Raw genomic sequence first — 20520 nt, 5'->3', positions numbered from 1 at the left:
ATACAGCTCAAAATAACAATTTTGGTTTTCAAAGGAGTTAAAAACTATAACATCTTAAGGTTCTTTACTGTAGATACCTCTCAAGTTATAATTTTTATCACAGAATTCGGTGTTTCCAACACTGAGGAGATGGAAACAGAAAGGGAGTACATAAATGTTTGCTGAACAAATGGAGATCAGTATCTATCCACTTTCAAGATCTTCATTACTAAGCTTTCTTAGTAGAGGAAAAATATACCAAATAATAGAAAATTTACTATAACTTTGGATTAACCATGCACTAATGGCCACTTCCATTCACATACTACTTCATCTACTGTCAACCACAATGTTATCTGTTCTCAACAGGGTCACTACTTAAACTTCCTGAAAAAGTCTTGCAGCTCATTTTCTCAGTTTCTTATAAAATTCTGCTCGTATCTTTTTCCGTTTTCCTTTACACCTCTAAATTTCCCGGGTGACTGTCATTAATGTAATATTGTAGTCACTGTCAATTCATTTCACAGTTCACTGAATGGGGTTGTAGCAGACATGGAGGAACAAGTATGGCAAGAGAAAAGACCAAGCATATTTTAGTGCCTATTATGTGCCAAGCACTGTGCTAAGTGCTTTCTACAAATATTTCATTTAATCCTCAGAACTCTACAAGGTCTGTGCCATTATTATCTCCAATTTTCCTACTGGGGAAACTGAGTCAAACAGATGTTAAGTTACTTGCCCAGGGTCATACACATAGTGTTTGAGGCAAAATTTGAATTCAGCTTTTCCTCTATGCCCTGTGATACCAGTTTATCTCGAAAACCTTTCACAAAAATTAACAGTTAAAAAAGAACATGTTTGTTTTGCATGTAATTGTATATAATTAGGCTCATCTTCTAAAGTTTATAAATTTTAAGTCTTTAGTTTCACAACAAAATTCTTTATTTTGATACTACCAATCAAAATACAAGAAAAACTAGGACCTAGCACTTCACTAACTGTACCTGGGATTTTTGATCTTTCATCATTCCCTAAACCCAAATATGCATTTCTTAGCTAATAAAACAGACTATAGAGGTTAACAAGTTTTGGAAACTGTCTCATATAGTTCAGCTAAGTAGAATAGAGGAAAAGTAAATCTTCAAACCTTCATATGCAAAAAGGATCTTTTAACTACTCTCCCATTCCCCTTCACTGTACAAAGAACACTAAACTTGAACTCAAAAGTCCTGAGTTCAAATCCATAATTGCTATCAAGTCCAACTTTTAATCCTATAATATCTAATAGATATAATTCCTATCCAGGTATACTTTGTACTACACTAGTGTGAGAGGATTTGTCCTTTGTGTTCTCGGTGCTAATTCAATCAATAAAGTATAGAAGATTTTCAAAAAGGAGTATATTCATTTTGGGGAATATTACATCAAATCAATGTGGCCAAGTTAAGAATTCAGAAACACTGGCAGCCTAAAGTGATTAATCAAATTCAGTAAGGAATAGGGATAAAAATTGAATCTGTCACATCACGGGGGTCCTAAGGAATAACCTCTACCAATATAAGCTGTCAATTTCTATGAACTTCAGAATCTTGGTGAGTTACCTATACCAGATATGTACAGGTGAAAAGTGGGACTTGAAGTCAGTAGTTTAAAGGTTGGTTCTCTACTTACTTCACCAAACTAACAACCGTAAGATAATATTAAATCTAATAATTAAATCTTAATAAGGATGAATATTATATATATATATATAAAAAAATAAAAAATTCAACACTGGTCTAGACAGTGGTTCACAAGAAAAGAGATCTGGGGTTATAAATGGATAGGCTCAGTATAAGTTACCCAAGGGACAAAGACAAACAGTGACTGCTTCTGCTCATGTCTTTTTTATCTTCTGCTCATAATTTCTACAATATACATTGCAGAAACTTAATAAATGAACCATGAATTAACAAAAGGAGTTAACGCTAGTTTCAGACAGCTCTAAAGGATGCAGAAAAGCTCTCAGAAGTGTAAGGTGATAGATAACAAACATAAAATACTGGCTCTTCATTTTATATAGATACTATTTGTTATATTAAAGAAAGGTCCTTTTACACATATATTTTAAGGTGTTTTTTTTTTTAAAGAAAGTAGTATTTTTTTTCTTGTACACGAACAACACTGTAAAGACAAGCAACTTTGAAAGAAAATTCATAACTGATGAACAATTACAAACAAAACTCTAGAGAACTGATGAAGAAGCTTAGCCCAGTACCTGGTATAGAGAAAGTAAATACTGATGGACTGAAGTGTACTGCCCACTACCTGACAGAGATATGAAAAGATTCAGCACTAACTGAGATACACTTTTTGAACAAGGCCAATGGGGCAAATTTGTTTGGCTTGAATATGAACAATTAATATGGTTTTTTTTTCCTTTATTTTCATTGTCAGGGAAGACAAGGAGGAAGGGAAAGGGAGAAAAGAGATTTTTGTTGAGGAAAAAAAAATAGGATATTAAGAAAGATGATATACAGTTCTGCTGTATCCCATATAACCATCCTGGGTCAGAACATACATAAAGATCTATTTTTCCCATGCCATTTTTAAAAAAACATAATAATGACAAACTGGAATACACACAAAAGAGAGAAACTGAACTAACAAAGGATTTACAGACCATGGCATACAAGGATCAACTGGAGAAAATGGAAATATTTAGCCTAAAGAAGACTTATGAGGGAACAGAAATACCATAATTTAAGTATTTCAAAGGTTGGGCAAGTTGAAAAGTTGTCCCAAGTAGAATGGGCTTTCTTAGGAAGTGATGGGTTAAACCTTTCTTACTGGAAGTTTGCGTGCAAAGGCTAGATGATAAATTGATTGCTGGTGTTATAGAGAGTATTTTGGGTCACGTAAGAATTGAGTAAGGTATTTTCCTACTGTTCTTTAAGTCCATATTATATATGTTTTCAAAATGTCTAATAAAAAGTAGCCTAAGAGTTCTTTTAATTGGAGTCTTTAAAACTGGAACTTAAAAAAAAGTTCTGATAATTGTTCTCAATATAATTGTTAGTATTTACATATTCAAAAATATTACTCTATGAAGATGAGTCCACTGCACCAAAACTGATCTAAACTGCTAAATGATTGGCCAGCAAACTCTGTTTGGAATAAGCTTCTCCTCAAAATTAGAACCGTCTAAAGTAACAGAGTCTGCCTCAGAAGACAGAAGATCCTCTTCTGTTTGAGGTTATCATTCAACAGCTAGATAGCAACTTCCGCCAGTATATTCTAAAAGGGAATTGTCATCCACACATGTGAGAGACTAGTCAGGACTTCTTCAACTCTTTCCACTTGCTACCTTTAGCACTCCTCGAACTGTTTAAGAAACATTGGACTAGAGATGATAATTAAAGGTCCTTTTCAACACAGATTCTCTTAACTTTCATTTTGTCTCCCCCTCCTACTTGAAAATGTATTCAGATTGCTGGTACATCTTCCTGTTTCATGACTCTCAGGCATTTTAATTGAGAAGCAAATGAGAATGAAACACCAACAGACAACACAGCACTAATACTATGACTAAAAAAATTACATATTTGAACTTTAAACATGAAGGAAACCAATAAAATCTTTAATTTGTGAGCATTATCAAACAATTTTCATAGCAATTTGTCATTTGTGCAATTTTTCATGTATATTCTTTCATATTCAATATATTAAAATATAAATTATGATTTTATATATAGGCTATACTCTATACTATGTTTATGGTTCTGCAAATTTTGGTATTTAACAAAAATCTTTCTATAGAATTTCTCCTAGTTGCCAGGTTCATCAATATTGAAATTATAGTACAGTATTCTAATATAGTAATATAAGACTAATTCAACCATGCCGAAACTGCTTGGCACTGAACTTATTTTGAACATTTTTGTAGTAAGAACTAATGTTGCTACAAAGGTCTCTGAATGTATGGAGCTTTGTTTTAACAATAATTTCCAGCCATGTCCAAAAACTATAATTTTTCTTTTAATTTTTACAGAATTCTATCTCCCATCCTCAATTTTAACATGCAATATATATAAGCACCATATGATTGAATCTGTTGCTCTATAGACTTCACATTTTTTTAAAGTAATTTTTTTAGTATATCTCTGATAGATATGGCATACCACTTATATAAATTTGCATTTTTCACTGATTATTAGTGAAGCTGAATATTCTTCAAGCTACTAAAATTTATACTATCTTCTATAAGTTTTTTGCTCATTGTTATTTGACATTTTTATCAGATTAGGAAGTTCTGTTGAATACTTCTGTTGGCACTTTAAGGACGTTATAAATTTGTGTTACATTTAACCATAAATATTGTTTCCAGGATGAAACTTTCCTTTCTATATAAAATTTTATATAGATATTGTTCAGTTTGTATGTAACAGCATTTATTTGTCTTGTCCAAAATAATTTCTTCTTTTTGTAATGATGAACTGCTAACACTCATTCCCAAAAGAATAAATATGTCGTCTCACTATTTTTTATTTTACTTTTCAACGTTTAAGTCTATTACCTACCTAGAACTAAACATAGCGTATAGTGTGAAATACAGGTTTTTGGGTTGGATTTTTTTTGGCCATACTGCTAACCACTTTTCCCAATTTCATTTATTAAATAATGAGGGAATCCTTTCCCTACTTTAAAATTTTCTAGGCTAATCTAATACAAGTTCTTATATCTAACTGGTCTGATAGCTACAGTCTGATTTCTTTTCATCTATCTTAAAATTTTTGTGTTGTAGTATATAGTTTGAGAAGTTGAATATTGTAAAAGTACTCCATGAGGTAACCACTCCACTTCTGAAGAATGCCTCATGATATTCATTACACTTTTGTTTAGTTTTGTTTAGTTTTTTTGGTTGATATGCAGTAAATCTATATATAAATTACTTTGGAGACTATAATCATTGTTACATTGATTTCTACATCATAAAGACTCTCAACATCAATCAGATTGTTTCTGCCTCCTTTTATATCAATATATATAGTTCAATAGTTATCTTTATATAATGTATATCTAGAAAAAGTAATTACTTCAAAGGGTAGCACAAAGAGGCAGACACTTTCATTTATTATCTTGAAATAACTAAAGATAACAAAGCAATGCCGGTGAGGCTATGGAGCAAAAGATAAGCTTAAATACTGTTAACAAAACTGTTAGATTGTTGAATCTTTTTGGCACAGCAATCTGTTCTTTTACTACATATTATAGAAAAAATTAATTTCCTTTATAAAAATTAAAAGAAAAGCCAGTGTCTTTTCCATGGGACAATAATCATATTATTAGACAAAAGTGGACAGTATTATGAGAAAGAAAAGAAAAGAAAAGATACAGATTCAAAGGTAGTTCCTAGTATAGTGCCCAGCATAAAGTAAGATGGCTCTCTGAATAAATTCTTAACTACTGATTTATCCCTTATCTCGTTTCAATAAAAACAATTATTACTTAAATTACTCTACTGAGACTATTCAAATTTCTAGCTATACTTCCATATCATCTCTTTAAATGATTTTTCCTGAATACTGCAGTTGTTACCATTACCAATACTATAATAAGTAGAAGCAGCAATAGTAAGTATCTTTGTTTTACATGATTTTAATGAGATTCACCCTATGATCCAATATTGGGATTGTCTCATGGCTAATTCACACAAACTTTTACACCACATCAAACTGAGGATTATGAGGAAATTTAAGAATCATCTAATTTAGAAAGAAATGGAAGCTTACCCAAAAACGTCACAATGATATCGGGAAACAAGCCAGAATTGAACCCCAGGTTAATTCTAAGTTCAAACCCATTGCTCTTTCAACTGCACTAACACTCCCTCCCCCCCTTTCTTTAGCTGAGCATGAGATGAAACTTCAGGTGAGAATAATATATAAACATGAAAACGGTTCATAATTCTGAAGTTCTGATACCTTGAAACCAACATTCTATTACAAAAAAATGTTAAGTAGGCATTAAAATTTTATATTATATACCAAAAGAACATATATTTTGGAAAAGAATTACCATTCATTTTAGGCTGACTTACCATTGAAATGCATTGTAATGGAAGTAGACCAATCCAAGGCCATATAAAAAGGCAGCATTCTGCAAAGAAAAGAGTCTTTTTTTAGAAAGGCATACAGAACTCACATTTTAGAAATGCATATCTGTTAGCAACAAATGTAAGTGCATGAAGTTTTCCTGCATAACATTCTATTCTTAATAAATTCATAAATGACATAGGAATGAGAAAAAAGGCAGAAGAAAATAGGAGTCCAAAAATCGCTACAGTAAAAACCTAGCGGAATAAAATTACATCCCATCACACTTTTCCAAACATTTTAGTTTAAGAAAAAAAAAAATCCAGCAGCAACAGCATGCCCAGGAATCAAGAATAAAATTCTGAATTCTTCATTGATTAAGTCTTGATTGGACTCTCTACTTTAAGGTTGAATTTACTGTATGTACTCCTTTGGCTTTGTTCTGCTATTTCTTAATAACCCTGTTCTGTACTTTTTGTACTTTGTTTCAAATTCAATTTCATGTATCTAGCATCAACATGATTTTATCAAAGGAAAGAATAAATGTATTAAAAACTAGAATATTTATTATAAGCGCAAAAAATATTTTTAGAAATGCTCAGGATTTGCTGGAACATACTGCTGATGCAGGAAAAACAAAATATGGAGCAAGAGTTAATTATTTGCAACCTTTAAAAAGTGGTAGGCAACTTTTTCAGTATATGGTATGAGTATATGGTATAAACTATATTTCTGCCGCACTGCCTTCCACTATTGATAAACAGTGAATCTGTATGCCAGTACTTAGGATCTTTGAGTTTTTAACAAATGATCTATTTGTATTTTTGGATACGGCTGATATAGAGGAAGAGCAGTAGGAAGAGGGGGAGGAGAGGATGAGAGAGAAGAACAAAACCATCGTAATAAATATGCATAGTCAAGCGAAACACTTTCTCATGTCCAAAAATGTATCATTCTCCATATTCACCTTCCTGTGCAAAGGAGGACAGCATTCTCTATCATTCTGTATCATTCTCTATCCTCTGGGATGACCATAGCTGATCACTGCGTTGAAAAGAATTCTCAAATCTTTCAAAATTGTTCAATTTTATAGTGCTGCAGTTATAATATCAACTCATTTCTGGATTCTGCTCATTTCACTTTGCATCAGTTTATACATGTCTTCCTAGATTTCTTTGCAACCATCTTCATCTTTTTTTTAAAAACAACACGATGGAATTCCATTACCTTCATAACCTGTATAGTCATTCTAGTCAAATGAACAAACATTCGTTAAAGTGTCTGCCAGACACTTCACTAAATGCTGAAGGGATGGACATCACCTTAGTTTACAGCTTCTTATCAGTACCAAAAAGTATTTGTGTATTTTTAGGAACTCTTTCTTTTATCTCTTCCGGGTATAGGCCTAGTTTGTAGTATTGGTGAGTTAATAAGTATGCACAGTATAATAACTTTTTGGCATGATTCCAAACTTTTTTACAGACTCCGTATACCAATTCACAGCTCCACCAACATTGCAGTACATGTGTTGCCATACTTGCTCCAAAATGTGTAGTTTTCATTTCAGTCAACTTTATCTGAAGTGCATGAAGTTGAACCTCAGAGTTGTTCTAACTGACATTTTTCCAATTATAAATAATTTGGAACATCTCTTATAGTTTTACATAACTATAGAGAGATTCCTTTGCCTGTTCATATCTTTTGACCACTTACCAATTGGACAATGGCTCTTTTTCTAGCAAATTTCAATCAGTTCTCATTTGCCTTGGAAATGAGAACTTTAGCAAAGCAACTTGCTGCAAGAATGGGTGGGGAGGTGTGATGCCAATCAGTGATTAAAGACCTCCCCCCACCCAATTCAATAGCCTCAGGTAGGACTAGTTAAGGGAAGCTTGATAAGAGGTTTTTGTGTAGGCAGGCCTACAATCTTTACTTACTAGGTGCTTAGCCCTAGGCCTATACTCTTTACTTACTAAGTACTAAGCCCCAGGCTTAAACCCTTTTGCTGAAAAGGGCAGGGAGGGAGGGGAAGGGAGAGAGGGAGCACCATTTAATTACTAATCTTTAAATCTTTTTTCATCACTTTTTTCATTTCTCCTTTTGTCTCTGATTTGCAATTGTAAATGGGTATGTGGGTTCTATTGGTATTTCTTCTCCCACCCCTGCTAGAAAGAGAGGAGACAGAGAAGGAGGGAGAAAGAGAGAAGGGGGGGGGGGGGGGGAGACAGAGACAGAGAGGGAAAGAGGGAGGGGAGGGGGGAGAGAGACAGAGAGACAGAGAGAGAGAGAGAGAGAGAGAGAGAGAGAGAGAGAGAGAGAGAGAGCCTGTACCCATTATAAAGTCAGAATTCAACCCAAGGAGGAGGAGTAAGAACTCCGAGTCAACAGAGCTGCAGAGAGAGTTACAGAACCAAGACTGGAAACCAGGGAGCTGCACAGACCAGAGAACTGAGGGAGGAGAGAACGCAGGCAAGCAGACAGTTGGGACTCCTGAGTGCTTATGGGAAGGCCCCAGCAGGGGGGAAGGTTACAGGATGACTTGGTTCCTTGCTGTAATACTGTGTTATAATTTCTTTATGGTTTCATTGAGGTGTACTTACTGGTTTTAGAATACAATTACTGCTATGTCAAATTTCGGTTATTGGTTCTGGGATTTGATCCTCTGCTGTCTAAATAAACATTATACTTCCCTTGCCTTCTACCTAGAGAATCTCTTATACTTTGCGATTCTGAACTCTACAGGCATGTTCATGGTTATATTCAGGTCATGAATCTTGCCTTACTGTTACAGGAGGGCAGCTAGGTGGTACAGCAGATAAGAGTACCAGTCCAGGAGTCAGGAGGACCTGAGTTCAAATCTGACCTCTGATGCATGTGTGACAACCCTAATTGCCTCCCTCACCCACCAAAAGTAGTTTACTTAGGAAAAAAAAGATTTGGGGGAAACATTTTTTGTTAAAGGACCTGTTGTTGAACAGGATGAGGATGAAATAACAAAACTAACTGTGCAACTATAAAGGGAAAAGAAGATGGTAGTTATGACCACATAATTTGTGTTGGTAAGCAAAATGGGCTCCTTAGCACTTAGTTCAACAAGTACCCTTGAATAGTTTGGCTTTTGTTCCTTTTGAGTAATTCATTGAGCCTTACTAGGTGGTAAGCCCCAGGCCCAAACCCCTATTAGGTGTAAAACCTTAGTGGGTGTGGATTGGCAACTAAGGTGGGGCCCAAGGTAGGGCTAACTCCAGGGAGGGCCTAGTTTACATGTCTGGGAGAGCAGAGGCTCTTAGACCATGTGGGTTTAAGTCCGCCTCTTTGTGATGATTCTAGGTCACGTGGGTGAGTCGCATGTGTGACTCACCCCTGACTCTGGAAAAGATATAAAAATCGGGGGTTGGCTATCTGTTCCTTGGAGCTCTCTTACTCACAGCACTGGTGGCACGTGACTTTGGGCCAGCCCTTGTTCTGAGCTCCCGGGCTGAACCTAGATGTTGATAACTATGAATCTGTATTTGGTCTGTCTGTTAATGTTTGTAATTTGTTTGTAATTTCCTCTGAAGTTCAGTGTGCTGGTCTCTTCCCCTGAACTAAGTGAATGCTCTCTGTATGCCGAATTAAAGTAAGCTTGTCAACCTCTTTAACCTTGCTTTCCTTATTAAAGCAGATCAAAAGAACCTGTGCTGTTGGCAGCTTTCCCAGTGCTGGCTGTGGGTGGATCTTACACCCCCATAGAAGCTGCTAGCGGGATTGTTGAAACATAAGTGCACAAATGAAAATCACATCTAAAGTCATATATGTTGATTTATGTGTCATAAACTGGATCCCAACCAACAATTACTTATCTAAAAGAACCCAAAGACCCAGGTAATGATGATAAAAATTGTTAGCTCACAAGTCTCAAATCCCATCAAGTATAGTGAATCTTCCTGTTCATAGCAATGTTTCATAAAAACATAGAGAAATGTAATATAGAAATCCCCTCAGTTTTACAGGTGAAATTACAAAACAATAAACACTTCACGCATAAAATACATTAATTTGAAAATAAAAAGATTAAGAGAATAATATCTCAGGGGCCATTTAGTACAACCACTCCATTTTAAATAAGCAAATTAGGACTCAGAGAGGTTAGACCATGTGTCCAAGTTGAGTGGTCATCAGAAGTTATAATTAGTAGTACTGTCATTTGAGATGCTTTGTTTTTCCCCCTCAACCATATTGTTTCCATTCTAAATTAATGCATGATTTGAGCTTAAGACTACTTACTACAAAACACTAATATATTAATAAAAATCACATGGTTAACTCACTTTACCACTCTGGGCCTCAGTTTCTTCATTTGTAAAATGGAAAGGTTGGACAAGACAGCCCCTAAGATCGTTTTTAGCTTTTAATTTATGATCCCAAGAGGCAAGTAATTTAGACATGTTATACAGTAAAAAGGAATTAACAGTTACAACAATTCCTTAACTTTCTGAATACATCTGAATACATTTCTGAATACATCCTTAAGCATCTGAATACAAGGTCCCTATGACTTAAATGACTGAGAGCATTTTTCTTCACAGTATGAATGAGTCACACTTATGATCAGATCATAATTCTCTGCCATGCATTGATAGCACTGGAATATCATTAGAAACATATGGACAACTCAAAAATGACCAATCAGCTTATTTCTTAAAGAATTCGTTTTTTATGAAGTGATTTTCACAACAAAGTGAAAAAAAATGAATTAATAACACATGACAGATGCCAATTATATTAAGTCTAGTTTTATCTTAATCCATAGGACCAAAACTTAAAGAGACAGAAGGAAGAGATTTTCAGTCATTTAGTCCAATTTCAAAGCCATCTAGTCTCTCATTATTTTTACAGCTGAGAAAGTGAATAGCAAAATAATTACATGGAAGACCAAAGTTGCCTTCTGAAAGGAGGGCATTTTCCTTAACTACCTAATCCAGTATTAACACAGGTACCTTTTAAATTTTCTTTAGCCTATATGACCCATGTGCTATTTTCTAACTCAAGAAAGAGAGAACATTATAAGTGACTAGAAATCACTGGTCCAAAACTGTATTTAAATCAAGATCTAGTCACTAGGTGGAATCATGATTTTGCTTTTTTCCCCACCAATGAACCACAGGGCCCATCCTTCTTTTCAACACTCAGATGATCTCAATGACAACTGACTTTTTTTAAGAAATTACCCACTTAGGAATGTACTATGTACTCAGCCTATGGAGTATTTGTTGTTTCAAAATCCTGATCACTTTGTGCAGAACTAAAAAACTGCCAGTCTTAATAAACCAGCAATACTATTGTTTCTACACATTTGCTCTATTCTCAAATAGTCAATACACCGGCTGAAATATTTTTGCAAAGGATGCTGACTTATCCTTGTAAACAAGATGATGAAAATGGCATTAAAGTCACTTAAGTTCTCTACAAAATATGTTTCTTCATTTGTAAAATGAGGTTAATACTTGAGCAACCACCAAATGGTTGTTTTAAAGATCAAATGAAAGACTGCATGTAAAGCACACCTTGCAAACAAAAGTGATATAGAACAGACAGCTATTATATCTCAAAATAAGTCAGAATACATCCAAAAATGTAACCCCTTTCCCAAGGTCATCAAATCAAACTAGGGCAATAAAAACCTTAGAGCTGCATGTTGGCACAAATAATGCTATCAAAAGAGATCTTGAAACTATTTATAACAGACACAAGGTTGAAGTAAAGGCAAAAACCTGAAGAATTTAAGAACACAGGAAAATGCTTGAAAAAAAAAAGTGATCATTTGGGAAGTGAAGAGCCGGGTTTTGAATTCTGGGACCATAAAACAATAGGCTTTGACACAGGAAATGAGTACACACATCTACTGACAAGAGTTAATAAAAATGGATAAACTTTAGAGTCTTCCAAATTTAAACAAGATTTAAACTGAAAAAGAAACTGCCTATATATATTTATGAACACATACTGTACAAGGTAGATCTACTGGGATTATTAATCAGAAATAATAATATTAAAGGCACTATTGGTACAAGATGAAAAAAAATCAAAGAGCAGCCATGTTTCAGATGAACACAAATTTGCAATACTGGAAATAAGCAAGATGAGTCAGAGAATTCTAATGGCAGGAGGCAAATGTGAGCTCATAAACATCACTATAATTGATGTTTCTGGAAGGGATACTTCAACTAAAAGTGGAAGTGGGGACAATAGTACTGCCTATGCATCTAATAGATAAATGGTAAGGAAGGCAAATTATCAATAACCAAATGAAACTATACTCTAATCACTAATAGTAAGAGAACTGAGAATTAAAATAACTGTGAAGTTCCCACCTTTCTAAACTTAAATTTTTCTCTGCCACCATCACTTAGCAAGACCTCCCTCCCTTGAGGGTTACATTATATCCATAAAGAGGCTGCTAGGTGTAGCAAGGGATAGGGATGCAGACCTGGAGGAACTAAGCCCAGAGTTCAAATCTGACCACTTGTTATCTCTGTAACCCTAGGCCAAGTCACCAAACCTCTCTGCTTCAGGTTCCTCAACTGTAAAGTAAGGATAACAGCAGCACCCACCTTTCCGAGGAGATAGTTACAAAGTGCTTAGCACAGTGCCTCACACAATAGAACAGACACTTAATAAATGTTTGTTCTCCTCCCTGTTCCCTAATTTTTATTGTCTCTCACTATCTAATAATTTCTTCTCTGTTACCTATAATATCTCCCCATTCATATTCAGGTGATACACTGCCTAACAATTCTAGACTATTCTCTCTGTCCTTAATCCAGGAATTCAGTATTTTCCTCATAGAATCTTCACCTCAAAATATGCCACACTAGGGTGTCCTATTTCCATAATCATGAATTCTAAAATTCATCAAACAAGTATAATTTCTTATATCATTCCATCTTTCCCTATGAATTACTCTTCCTAAAACTGCCATGAAGGACCAAATCAAGATGGCAGAGTAAAAGAAGCACTGCAGCCCAGTTATCCCAACATTACCCTCCAAACAGCTTCAAAATTACATCTCAAATATAATTCTGTAGTGCCAGAGCCAAGAAAAGGGGAAGCGAAACATTTTTCCAGCCTAGCACAACTTAGGAGATCAGCTGTAAGGCAGTAGGACAGGGGTTGGCCAGCATAGCAAAAATGGGGGATGGGGGTGGCAAAGATTGGGAGGGAGGCAGGCAGATGCGACAGCCACAGCAGTAAGAAGTCTCAGCCCAGAAACCGAAAGGGGACTGGATAACTGGGTGGAAAGGGATTAATCCCTGCGCTAGCACTGTGGGTAGGAACAGGGCTGTATGGCAACTTCATTGCCATATACAGTTCCAGGTCACAGTTCTAGGGCATGGAAGAGCACTGGCACATGCATCTGCAAGTACATACCAAAATTTGTGGGATGCAGTCAAAGCAGTACTTAGGGGAAATTACTTATATCAATAAAATACACAATAGATCAATGAATTGAGCATGCAACTTAAAAAAAAAACTACCAAAACAAAAACAAAACAGAAAAGAACAAATTTTTTAAATCCCCAATTAAATACCAAAATGGAAATCCAGAAAACAGAGAAAATAAAACTGAAATTAGTAAAAATTTTAACTAATAAGACTAGTAGCAATTTTAAAAAGAATACATTAAATTAGATAATATGCAATTGTTTAATTTGATGGGGGGAAGGGGGAAGCCAAATTACCAGTAGCAAAAGTGAAAAGACAACTGCATCAATGAAGATGAAATTAAAGCAATCATTCAGAGCTATTTTGGCAAGTGATATGTCAACAAAACTGACAATCTAAGTAAAATGAATGAATATTTTTTTAAAAACTATAAATTGCCCAGATTAACAGAAGAGGGAATAGAATACCTAAAAAACCCTATGTTTAGAAATAGAAATTGAACAAGCCAAAAATTAAGTCCCCTAAGAAAAAATCCCAGGACCAGAAAGATTTACAAATGAGTTTTGCCAAGCATTTAAGGAATAATTCATTCCAATCTATCTGAAAAAAATAGATAAAGGAGACCTACCAAATTCCTTCTATGAACACAAGTATGGTTTTGATACCTATACCAGAGAGAACAAAAAGAGAGAAAGAAAACTATAGGCCAATTTCCCTAAACAATACTAATGCAAATATTTCAGTTAAAGCACTATACCAAGGTGATCACAGCAATATATAAAAAAAAAATCATATATTATAGCCAGGTGGGATTTATATCAGGAATTCAGGGCTAGTTCAGTATTAGAAATACTATCAGCATAATTAACTGTATCAATAACAAAAGCAATAAAAATGATATACCAATAGATGCAGAAAAAGCTTTCAACAAAATTTAACACCCACTCCTATTAAAAATACCAAAACACAGAGGAAGACATAGGGGTTTTCTTAAAATGATAAGTTAGTATGTATCTAAAATCTAGAACAAGCGTAATCTATAATAGGGATAAACTAGAAGCCTTCCCAATAAAATGAAGAGTGAAGCAAAGATATCCATTATCACCACCATTATTTGACATTGTGCTAAAAATGTTAGCAACAGAAATAAGGCAAGTAAAAGAATGGAAGGAAATAGGAATAATTAACAAGGAAAGAAAATTATAACTCTTTACAGATGATGTGATGGTGTATTTAGAGAACCTGAGAAAATCAACTAAAAAACCAGTTGAAACAATTAACTTTTACCATACTGGCAGGATACAAAATAAACCCAAATAAATCATCACATTTCTTTATATTAAAACAAAACGCAGCAGCAGAGGAAATTTAAAAAAAAAATCCATTTAAAGTAACTGTAAACAGCATAAAATACTTGGAGTCTACCTGCCAAGACAAACCCAGGAACTATATAGGAACACAGTCACAAAACACCTTTTATACAAATAAAGGATATAGGTAAACAGTTGGAGAAATGTTAATTACTCATAGATAGGGCAAGCCAATATAATAAAAACTGACCACTCTATTCAAGTCAATTTACTTATTCAGTGCCATACTAAACTATCAAAGAATTATTTTATAGAGCTAGAAAACAAATAACACAATTCATCAACTAGAAGAAAAGGTAAAGATTATCAAGGGAACCAATTTAAAAAAAGATGTGAAAGGAAAATCAGCAGTATGAGATTTCAGATTTCAAACTACATTACAAAGCAATAATCATCACATACCACCAAAGAAATAAAGTAGAAGGATCAGTGGAATAGATTAGGTAGCCAATATACACTAACTAGTAAATGAACGTAACAATTTAACTAAGTGTGTGATAAACCAAAAGATCCTGGGCTTTTGAGGCAAGAACTCGCTATCTGACAAAAATTGCTGAGAAAACTGGAAAGCAGTTTGGCAGAAACTTGGCATAGATCAACATCTCACACTAAATACAAGAATAATCTCAAAATGAGTACATGATTTAAAGAGTGGTATCTTATATAAGCAAATGAGGGAAATATGAAAAAAGTTAAACTGTTAGATCTATGGATAAGGACAGAGGTTTTGTAAGTAGATAAGAGATAGAAAGGATCACAGACCATAAAATGGATTAATTTTGATGACATGAAATTAAAAAGATTTTCCAAAAAGAAAACCAATGCTTTCCAAAATTAGGATGAAAGTAGAAAACTGGGGAAAAAAATTTTTTAGCAAGTTTCTCTGATAAAGGCCTCATTTCTCAAACACATGGGAAATCAAACTAAATTTATAAAATTAAGGACTATTCCACAAAGGTCAAAGAATATGTTTCAGAAGAATAAATAAACCTATTGATAGTCATATGAAAATATGTTCTAAATCACTATGATTAGAGAAATGCAAAGTAAAACTCTGAGGTATCACATCATACCCGCAAAATATGCTAACATGACAGAAACAGAAGGGGATGTGGAAAACTGGGGACACCAATGCACTGTTGGTGGAGTTGTGAACTGGTCCAACCACTCCACAAAACAATTTCGAACTATCTCTAACAAGCTATAAAACTGCCAGTACCAAGTGAATGAGTGCCAGGCCTGGAGTCAGAAAGACCTGAGTTCCAATCCAGCCTCAGACACTTTCACTTAACCCTATCTGCCTCAGTTTCCTCATCTATAAAATAAGCTAAAGAAGGAAATGTCAGGGCAGAGCCAAGATAGCGGCTGGAAAGCAGGGACTTGTGTGAGCTTCCCCCCCCCCCCACCCACGTCCCTCCAAAAACCTATAAAAAATGGCTCTAAACAAATTCTAGAACTGCAGAACCCACAAAACAGCAGAGGGAAGCAGGGATCCAGCCCAGGACAGCCTGGGTGGTCGCTGGATGAGGTCTAACACGCACGGAGCAGAGGGGAGCAGAGCTCAGCGTGGGTGGCAGCAGGACCAACCAGACCAGGAGACAGGAGGAACAGGCCCTACCTACCACCTGAATCAGTGAGCTCTGGCGGTTACCAGACGTCTCAACCCACAAACACCAAAGACAACAGAGGTTAGTGGGAAAAGCTGTGGGGCACAGAGTTCGTGGTTCAGCCACCGCCCCAGGAGCAGCAGGGGTGGTGCAGTTACAGAAGTACAGCTGCAGTTACTTCCAACCCCAGGCCCAACTGGTAGGAAGAATTAAGTGATGGATCAGAGCAGGAGTGCAGAGCCTGCTTAAGATTTGCATCAGGTCCAGGTTGGTGGTTCTTGGGGAAGGAGGAGTGCTGATGTGGCAGAGCTGGCTGTGTAGAAATAGCTCTGAAATCAACAGCGCATCCCCTCAAGCTTGGAACAAAGTACTCTTTGCTCTACAAGCAGTCATACCCCAACGAAAAACTCAAGGGTCAAGTAAGTTGGCTGGCAACATGCCAAGGCAGCGAAAATGGACTCAGATTTGGTCTCAGACTTTGGAATGTTTCTTTGGTGACAAAGAAGACTAAAACATACAGCCAGAAGAAGTCAACAAAGTCCAAGAGCCTACACCAAAAGCCTCCAAGAAAAACATGAACTGGTCTTAGGCCATGAAAGAGCTCAAAAAGGATTTGGAAAAGCAAGTTAGAGAAGTAGAGGAAAAATTGGGAAGAGAAATGAGAATGATGCAAAAAAACCATGAAAAACAAGTCAATGACTTGCTAAAGGAGACCCAAAAAACTACTGAAAAAAAATATTGAAGAAAACAACATCTTAAAAAATAGACTAACTCAAATGGCAAAAGAGCTCCAAAAAGCCAATGAGGAGAAGAATGTCTTGAAAGGCAGAATCAGCCAAATGGAAAAGGAGGTCCAAAAGACCACTGAAGAAAATGCTACCTTAAAAATTAAACTGGAGCAAGTAGAAGCTAGCACCCCTCCTTCTGTGCGTTGTTGTTGTTGGTCTTACACAGCCACAGTAGCAGCAAGCAACACTCTTATTACAGCAGGTCAATAAGCCCCACTGATTCTATTTTTTTTAATTGAGAACAATGTTTAAGTACCTTTTTTTAGTATTTAATTCAGATTGACTTTTACTAATAAATCATTAGAAATCTTACACAAACCAATAGGAAATCAGATTTTTTCAGTATCTATTCTTAATAGACCTATATGAAACTTATGTAAAAAGTCCAGTACCCTAACTAAGAAAAACTAGATCAACTGTAAATCTGTGTGCTAAAGAAGCTCAAGTTTCTGTAGTGCAGGCCCTTTTCTGAGTCTTCCTTGTCTTACATTGCAATGCAAAAACAGAGGCCTTTCACTAATCAGTAGAACCAGGAAAGCACAGGAAGCTGCATTAGATGTATGAGTTTTTTAGTCACATAGTATATACAATAAGATTTTCTCTGATTCAAAGCCACGTTCTTGCCTTCAGGTTCATTAGATGAATTTCAATTTTCAATATGAGCAAGCAAACAGAAACAGACATGCTGGAAATGAACTAGGAGACAGCAGTCTTAGAAGCAAAATGTCTCCAACTCATGATGGCAGTTATCAAATAGAGAAACTATTTTATTTTTTGCTTTTGAATATTCTGTAAATATACCCACTGGTAATGGGCAGAAGTCAGGGACTTTGTCTGTATGGAAATAAGGAATAGCAGAGGGGCCAAAGCTGATATTAAATTGCTGGCTATGGCCTTCTAACTCAGTATCTTCTGGCACAGCCAATATTGGTTCCCAGGTCTATTAAAAGGGATGAAACACTGGAAATGTCTTGACAAGATAGTAGCCCCATGCATTTTTTACTATAGGCAATCTTCAATATGCTGTGGTCAAAAGTTTGGTGATAAATCATATAACTAAGAATATATTTGCCAATAAAAAAAAGCCACATGCCACAAGTTTCCAAGGCTAACCAAAGAAAATCCATATAAACAGCTAAAACATTATGTATCTTACCCTTTTCTCTTATATCACACCACCATAAAACTGACTTAACCCACACTGTTTCTAAATAATACTACCATATATATCACAATGCAACCCACCTTAAAAGTCATCCAAATCTCACTGTTATGGTTTTTTAAGAGACTGATAAGACCTCTGATTGACAGGAAGTGGTCAGAGTTCCGAGAGAAATGACTGCTGGGCAGGAACAGACCACGAACCACAAGGGAGTAACTATTTTCCACTGCTCAGAAAATGGTTTTTGGGCAGGCCTTCCCCTGGGCTACAGCAAGGACATGGCTCAAGGAATACAAGCAAAGAGAAGAACTTAAGAAGGCTAGATAGAGGGTCTGCAGAAGTAGCAGTTCATGGGATCACAGGTCTGAAGTTGGAATGTACTTCAGATATCACCCAATTTAATTCCCTCATTTTACAAAAGAGTTACTGAGTGATCTGTAACTTACGGTCATACAGAGAGACAGGATGAAGCTTCAGGATTCCAGCTTATTTACAGTCTGATGTATCTAAAAAGATTTTTTTCTAAGTGTTTAAAGTCTACACTTCATTACCTAAAAACTTTTCTGCCAATGCATAACATTGTTGCTATGGAATTACTTATCTTTTAAAAAGATGTTTATTTCATCTAAAAATAGAGTATACCGGCATATCTGCAATGGGAAAATGTGTAACACAATTGATTTAGCTATACAGCCTTATTCCATGACTACAGGATCACAGATTAAGAGGGACTTTTGGAGGTCATCTAGTCCATCCTCCATTACCGGGGGGCAGGGAACCAAAGAGCTCAAGTGATTTGCCCAAGTAACACAATTAGTAAGAAACAGAGGTAGGAATTGAGTCCATATGCTCTGACTCCAAATCCATAGTTCCTTCTTTGTATCACATTCTAGTAGGGTCCTTTGAAATAAGCCTGTCAAGAATTTCAGTTAAGGACAGTCCTTCATAAGAAAATTTACATTTATAGAACCTTAGAACTAAATGAAATTATATGAATTATCTAGTTCAATTCTCTCATATTACAGGCAAGAAAACAAAATATATATTGTGCCATCAAACTTACTGCCACTTGTATGATTATTCTGGAAAACAAACTTTGATATTCAATTAAAACCTCTAGGTATTGGGAAAATAAATTCCCCTAAAGCCAGAACAACTAAAAGTGAACTAACCAGAGCTACACACAAGGGAGATATCAAAGAAGAGATTTCAAGCTACTTGGAGATTGGTTAGTACCTCAAGTCTACTACAATGAATAAAAAGGATCTAGGTCTTCCCTGTTAAATGATGATAAAAGTCTGAAGTCTTTTGATGCATAAAGTAGGCTGGGCCCAGGGTACCAGTATTTTATTTGATGAAGAGATTAGCAAAAGAAGGAATAGAAGGAAAATGCTCTTCCATTAGAAGCCAAGAAGTGACACATACTGAAAAGGATGTAAAAGAATACAAAAAGGAGAAAAATTTTGCACACTTCACAACTGTGTCTACTTCAATCAACAAGCATTTACTAAATATTTACTATGGGCCACTATGGGTGGGACATAAAGAAAAAGGCAGAAATAGTTAAGACCCTTAGGGATTACAGGCAAAGTAAATACAAACTAGGCAAACTTAAAGGAGAACTTACTAATAAATAACAAGGGAACTGGAAAAGCTTCCTGAAGATGAAGTGAGTCTTAAAAGGGACAGACACAAAGGACAAACTGCCCAAAGGCACAGATATAAGAGAAGGAACATTCTAGGCAACAAAAGGAAAGAAGAACAGTATGGCTGAACTAAAGAGTGGTGGAGAGTACAGTGTGAGAAAACTAAAAAAGTGCTATCAATCAATACTGACTAAGGATTCATGTGCCAGGCACTTTGATAAGCATTATGGATAAAAGTACAGAAAATGAAACAATTCATACTTAGATAGAGATTACAGTCTAATGGGGGAGACAAGTACACATAAAAAATATATAGCGTAAACCCAACTAAATAAAGACAAATACATACAGAGTAGTTCAATATATGAAGGAGTTTTGGAAGGGGGTCACTATTAGTTATAAAGAGCTTTCAATGCCAAAAAATTGATATTTCACAATTAAGAGTTTTGATAAAGGTGAGAGTGCTACG

General features: G+C 35.5%; 1 protein-coding gene across 5 annotated transcripts in view; it reads right to left on the bottom strand.

Moving 5' to 3' along the window:
- The window catches only part of KDM6A (lysine demethylase 6A), a 276748-nt gene that overhangs the window by 143967 nt on the left and 112261 nt on the right, over positions 1 to 20520 (bottom strand). For 4 of the 5 annotated variants that reach the window (XM_036742806.1, XM_036742808.1, XM_036742809.1 and 1 more), the window contains exon 5: positions 6059 to 6117. In XM_036742806.1, coding sequence (XP_036598701.1) covers positions 6059 to 6117 — 59 coding nt within the window. Of the gene's footprint in view, positions 1 to 6058; positions 6118 to 20520 lie in introns of those variants that run through there. The other variant, XM_036742810.1, reaches the window with a different exon arrangement.

Source organism: Trichosurus vulpecula, chromosome 2 (assembly GCF_011100635.1).
Source record: "Trichosurus vulpecula isolate mTriVul1 chromosome 2, mTriVul1.pri, whole genome shotgun sequence".
Lineage (NCBI taxonomy): Eukaryota > Metazoa > Chordata > Mammalia > Diprotodontia > Phalangeridae > Trichosurus > Trichosurus vulpecula.
This window is presented reverse-complemented; position numbering and strand designations above follow the sequence as displayed.